We start from the raw sequence: 6,662 nt of genomic DNA on the forward strand, positions 1-6,662 counted from the left end.
TTTCGGTGATATAGAAATGACTCCTCTTCTAAAGGAAATAGGGGGCTTTGCTGGACTTCCCTGGGATAGCCCCGGTCTATTTGTACCCGAAAACTGCACTTCTCGAGGGTTTCTGAAAATGATCGGTTTTAGAAGGAATGATGAGTTAGTCTACCTGAAGAAGTCTTATATACCCTTCGACTTCCTTTACGAACTTTATGGGCACAACAAATCCTACCGCCTTTACCATGACGAGTTTGTTGTTACTTCTTTGGGTTGGATCCACCACCGGGTTTTGATGTTCATTGTCTTTTTTCTAGGGATGCTGGTATTCCCAATGCAAGGAGAAAGGATTCACACTCGCTTAGCTATGGTTACCAAGACCCTAATGGAAGGAATTGAGGGACATACCTACACTATTGTCCCAATGATCGTAGCAGAGATATACCGAGCTTTGGACCGCTGCGAGAAAGGATATAGGCATTTTGAGGGTTGTAATTTGCTACTACAAATATGGCTGTTGGAACATCTTCAAAGGGGACAATACCGGCAAGAATTTCCGCGGCGACCATGGAATGAACACATAACTTTTCACCACCCGAAAAGAATGACTTTTATCCCGGATAGGTTTGCATAACCAGGAAACGCTGTAGGCTGGGTACACTTCTTTAGCAATTTGACTGACGACAAGGTTCATTGGATGTTCGAATGGTTCCCTACTAGCGAATTCATCATCAGGTCAAGAGATGTTCCTCATCTAGTGCTAATCAGATTAAGGGGTATCTATCCTTATGCTCCTATCAGACTCATGAGGCAAGCTGGGAGGAAACAAGTCATACCCCGAGTTTCCAAGATGGTTCACTACAAAGCAGATTTCCAAGGTGATGCTATTCCATTCAAGTACGAGGCACAACACATGTGGCATCTGAAAATCATTGTGGAAAAGGATACCATCGAGCTAGATCACTACCATGCCTGCCATGTGTGTTTCTACCCACATGGTTGGTCGATGACATAGCAGGAGAAGTCAAGCCGGGGATTGATTTGGGAAATAGGATCATAGACGACGCTGTCGAGGCACAAGTCAAATATAGGAGTTTACGCAAGAGGGTTTTTGAATCTGAGGCCAGACATTTGGAACAACACAAAGTAGACATGGAAGCAATCAATGAATGGAGAGGAATCACTCCCAAATCAACAGAGAGGTTGGAGTATTTAGAGCAGGGTCTGAAGGAGCTTGAGGGGAAGATGAGGAAAAGGATCGTGGCTTGTCAGAATCCAGAGGTTAATGAAGGAGGACATCTAGCAAGGGTGTATCTGCTGCTGGACATGTGCTACCTGGGGAATCTGATCGATGGGCCTAAGAACGCCAAGCTTGGAGAAGGTCCCTCTAGGACCAAGTAGATTAGAATTGATCGATGGGTATAATGTTAATGGGTGTTTAAGATATATATATATATATATATATATATATATATATATATATATATATATATATATATATATATATATATATATATATATAATGGTTGGTTGATATTTATTCAATTCTTGTTCTTTATTTATGGTTGGTGGTTGCAAACATTAATCTATTCCATTTTACTCTTTCTTTACTTGGAAAAGTGGGTTAGGGTTTGGTAGAATTGAATATCAAGAACTCAAGACTTTAAATCTTAATAGAATCACTTAGGAATAAGTGGGTTCTACTTGGCATAAATTGGTTGTTATTAAATTGCAACTCTTTTATATTTGGAAAAATCATAAAGAGAAAATACTACTCAACTATTGGAAAATATTGGGTAGTCATTTAGGAACCATTCGCATATCAAAAGGACCTTTCATTAGAAATATATCATATTAACACCGATAGCATTACATTTCATTGATGGAGACACAACCTTGGTTTCCTTAATCAAATTATTCACATTCTCATAATAAAATTAGTTATCTTCTCAATTCACAACTATATCATTCGCTTGTTACGTTAAAGGAACAGAATTACGACCTAAGTCAAGTTTCACACTACTCAAGTAACCTTTTCACGCCTATTCCCTGTGGGATTCGATCCCAACCTTGTTGGTTTACTATATTTGACACCGACCGCCTTACACTATTTAATTAAAGTGTAATTTGAGCGTATCTAATTTTGGCGCCATTGCCGGGAAATGCGATTTTGAAATTACTAATTAGTGTGTGCTTTACTTTACATCTTCTTCTATTCCATCACCACTTTGCTTGTTTTGCTTGGTGTTGAAAGGAAAACATGGCCGAATATGAGGACGAAGAAAATCCTTCTGCAGACATAGATGAGTACATTGAGGATACAAATGCTATTGTACCTCCGAGAGTTGACACTGCCACATTCAAGGTGGAACACGGTTTAATCCTAATGCTCAAAGCAGAGGGGTTTTTCAGGAATTCCACCGATGATGATCCGACATAACATCTCAGAAACTTCTTGGGTGTGTGTGTGATGCACAAGCAGAACAACGTCTCAGATGATGCCCTAAGATTGAGGGTGTTCAAGTACTCACTGGCTGGAGAGGCGAGGAAATGGATTCAAAATTTACCACCAAACTCAATCCATTCTTGGCCTGAACTTGTTTGAGCATTCTTAGCTAAATGGTCCCGACAAAGCAAGAAATCTGAGCTCCGGGATAAAATTTTCTTTTTCAAGCACTACCAGGAGAACATCTACATGAGGCATGGGATCGATTCAAGTTATATTTGGTGAGGTCGCAGAATCATGGTTTTCCGGATTCTATCTTGTAGGAGAAAATCTACATGGGTTTGGATGCCATGAACCAATCTATAGCCAGAATGCAACTGATGGATCTTTCATGGATAAGATATTTGCAAGGATCACACAAATCTTTGACAAAATGGCAAAACATAACCAAGCTTGGCACGCAGAGGACACCACAGGTGGAATTCCTTATGGTACTCCTTCCTTGACCAACATGATTAAGGAGAACCAAGACAGAGATCAAGTAATTGCCGGGCTTGCCACCAACGTCAATGTGTTGAAAAAGATGTTCACTAAAAGCCAAACGAAAAAGGTATATGTAGTGGAAGATGTTCAACCCACATCAAATGAAGATTATGAGGAAGCAAATTATGTCAACAACTCTCAAGGAGGTTATCAAAGGCAACAATACCAAGGTTCATGACAACAAAACCAATGGAGGCCTAACCCGCAAGGGCAAGGCAACCAACAATGGCGAAATGACCAAGGTAGTTCAAATCAAGGGAATTCGAGTAACAACAACAACAACTTTTCAAACCGGAGTTCAAACCCTTATGTTCCACCAAACGGGCAATATTCAAATCAAGGTTCCTCAAGTGACTCCAAGTTGGAAAACATGCTTGAGCAGGTATTGCAAAATCAAGATAGGTCCGACACTTCAATGAGGAATATGACCGAGCTTGTCGGCTCTCATACCGCATCTATTCAAAAATTGGAGATGCAAATGAGAGACATCTCACGAGAGCAAAATCCAAAGCAAAAGGGGACACTCCCAAGTGACACAATTGCGAACCCAAAGGGTAGCGGGAGTGGCCCAACTTCTCGTTGCATGGAAATTACTACCTGGAGTGGGAAAGTACTTCAAGGAGAGAGTGAACAAGTGGTTGAAGTGGAAGATTCTGAACAAGAAGTTGAGGCACACGTTGAATTCCCAATTGTTGTTGAAGCTAAAAAGGTCCTGGAAGAGCTGAAAGTTCAAGAAGTGAACCGAGAAGAGGTTACGAAAAAGGTGAAAGAGACGCCAAAAACTCTAGCACCACTTCCTAGACCTCCTCCTCCTTCCCTCAAAGACTTGCGAGGAGATTTGATGATAGCAAACTCAAGAAGTTCTATGACATTCTCAAGCAATTATCGGTAAATATTCCATTTGTGGAAGCATTTCAAGAGATGCCGGGTTTTGCTAACTATTTGAAAGACTTGATCACCAAGAAGAAAACTACCAAGAATGAAGTGGTGAATGTGACTCACGGGGTTAGTTACATCATTGCAACAACCACCATTCAAAATAAAGAAGACCCGGGAGCTTTTACCATTCCATGCACTATTGGGGCACGCGATTTTGCAAGAGCTCTTTGTGATAATGGGGCTAGCATAAATTTAATGCCTCTTGCTATTTACAAGTTAGTGGGCTTAGGTATGCCAAGGCCTACAAGTATGAGGTTGCAGATGGCCGATCGTTCAATAAAGAGACCGGTGGGAATTGTTGATGATGTGCTTGTGAAAGTGGGACAGTTCCTCCTCCCCGCCGACTTTGTGATCCTTGATTGTGCTGTTGACAAAGAGATCCCTATCATCTTGGGGAGACCATTTCTTGCTACCGGAAGAGCACTTATGGATTCAGAATGAAATGAGATCAAGTTCCGAGTCAATGATGAAGAGGTCACATTCCAAGCGATCAAGGGTATGAAGTTTCCAAATGCATATGAAAGCATCTCAGTCATCGATGTTCCCGATGAGTTAGAGGATGCAATTGAAATGAAGACTGAAGAACAATGCCTTGGTGAGGCATTGGCAACTATTTTGGTAAATGTTGATGGTGAAGATATGGAGGGGTACATGGAATCGGTGAATGCATTAGAAGGACTTGGGTCCTACACTTATGCTCCAAAGAAACTTTCTCTTGATATGGACAATAGAGTCACTCCTCTTGCCAAGCCGTCAATTATTGAGCCGCTGCAACTTGAGCTCAAACCACTTCCACCGCACTTGAGGTATAAATTTCTTGGCTCTAATGACACTCTACCGGTAATCGTTTCTTCTTTGTTGAACGATGTGCAGGTAGAACAATTGTTTAATGTCTTGACGGAGCATAGGCAAGCTATCGGGTGGACAATAACGGACATCCGAGGGATTCCCGCCGGAATTTGCTAACACAAGATACAATTGGAGCAAGAGAGTAAACCAAGTGTGGAACATCAACGAAGGTTAAACCCTTCCATGCAAGAGGTGGTAAAGAAAGAAATCATCAAGTGGTTAGATGCCGGGGTAGTCTACCCCATTGCCGATAGTTCTTGGGTGAGTTCGGTGCTATGTGTGCCAAAGAAATGAGGCATGACCGTGATTGAAAACAACATAAATGAGCTCATCCCAATGAGAACAGTGACCGGATGGAGAGTTTGCATGGACTACCGGAAGCTAAATAGTGCTACGTGCAAGGACCATTTCCCTATGCCTTTTATTGATCAAATGCTTGATCGGCTAGCGGGAAGGTCATTCCGGCTATAACCAAATCAATATCGCATTGGAAGATCAAGAGAAGACGAAATTCACATGCCCATATGGGACGTTTTCTTTTAGCCGTATGCCATTTCGGCTATGTAACGCTACGGCTACTTTCCAACGATGCATGATGTCAATCTTCTCGGACATGGTGGAAGATTTCTTAGAGGTTTTTATGGAGGACTTCTCTGTAGTGGGTGATTCCTTTGAGCATTTTCTTGACAACCTTAGGCAAATGCTCAAACAATGTGAAGAAACAAACCTTGTGCTAAATTGGGAGAAATGCCACTTCATGGTGGACGAGGGCATTGTTTGGGCCACGAAATTTCCAAACACGGCATAGAGATTGACCGGGCAAAGATCGAGATCATTTCCAAGCTTCCTCTACCTACTTCAGTAAAAGGTGTCCGAAGTTTTTTGGGGCACGCCGGTTTCTATAGGCATTTTATCAAGGACTTCTCCAAAATTGCAAATCCCATGTGCAAACTCCTTGAAAAAGATGCAAAGTTCATATTTGATGAGAAGTGTCTCAAGGCCTTTGAGGAAATGAAAGAAAAGCTCACCACGACACCTATTATTGTCACACCCAATTGGTCTCTTCCATTCGAACTCATGTGTGACGCTAGTGGTGTAGCTATTGGGGCGGTGCTTGGCCAACGTCACAACCAGATCCTTCACCCTGTCTACTATGCAAGCAAGACACTTAATGGCGCCCAAATAAATTACACTGTGACTGAGCAAGAACTTCTCGCGATTGTCTATGCTTTTGAAAAGTTTCAGGCTTATTTGTTGGGGTCCAAAGTGATAGTTTACACTGATCATGCTGCTCTTCGTTATCTTATGGCGAAGAAGGATGCCAAACCAAGATTGATTTGGTGGGTCCTTTTGTTGTAAGAATTTGACTTTGAAGTCAAGGATCGGAAAGGGACAGAAAATCAAGTTGCGGATCACCTATCTAGGCTTGAGGAGGCAGGGAGACCAAAAGAATACCTTGAGATCAATGATGCTTTTCCGGATGAGCACATATTAGCATTTTCTAGCACATTTTTCTCCTTGGTATGCCGACATCGCTAACTTCTTGGTTAGTGATCTTATTCCCGATGGATTGGAGACTTATTAAAAGAAAAAGTTCTTGCGGGAGTGTAGGCAATACTACTGGAAGGAACCCTTTTTGTTCCGAATTTGTGCTGACAACATCATTCGGCGTTGTGTTCCGGAAGATGAAGTAATGCCAATTCTCAAAGCATGCCATGATTCTCCGGTTAGGGGTCACCATGGAGGAAACCAGACAGCTGCAAAGGTGCTTGAATGTGGCTACTATTGGCCATCAATGTACCAAGACGCAAATCAAATGGTCAAGGCATGCGATCAATGTCAAAGACAAGGGTCAATATCTAAACGACATGAGATGCATATGAATTTTGTATTGGAGGTCGAG

General features: G+C 41.9%; 1 protein-coding gene across 1 annotated transcript; it reads left to right on the forward strand.

The window, feature by feature from the left end:
* The first annotated feature begins 3,395 nt into the window (after positions 1-3,395).
* Positions 3,396-4,351, forward strand: LOC109213115. Its single transcript, XM_019376879.1, has 2 exons — positions 3,396-3,734; positions 3,893-4,351. Exons 1-2 carry the CDS (start codon positions 3,396-3,398, stop codon positions 4,349-4,351), a joined length of 798 nt encoding a protein of 265 aa, XP_019232424.1.
* The last annotated feature ends 2,311 nt before the right edge of the window (positions 4,352-6,662 follow it).

The sequence above is a fragment of the Nicotiana attenuata genome, unplaced genomic scaffold (genome assembly GCF_001879085.1).
Source record: "Nicotiana attenuata strain UT unplaced genomic scaffold, NIATTr2, whole genome shotgun sequence".
Classification (NCBI taxonomy): Eukaryota; Viridiplantae; Streptophyta; class Magnoliopsida; order Solanales; family Solanaceae; genus Nicotiana; species Nicotiana attenuata.

Bases quoted from the DNA above. Each gene is read 5' to 3' on its own strand.
- LOC109213115 (XM_019376879.1), top strand. From the start codon at position 3,396: ATGACCGAGCTTGTCGGCTCTCATACCGCATCTATTCAAAAATTGGAG. The intron at 3,735-3,892 runs GTGAAAGAGACG...GCATTTCAAGAG, and splicing joins GAGAAGAGGTTACGAAAAAG to ATGCCGGGTTTTGCTAACTA.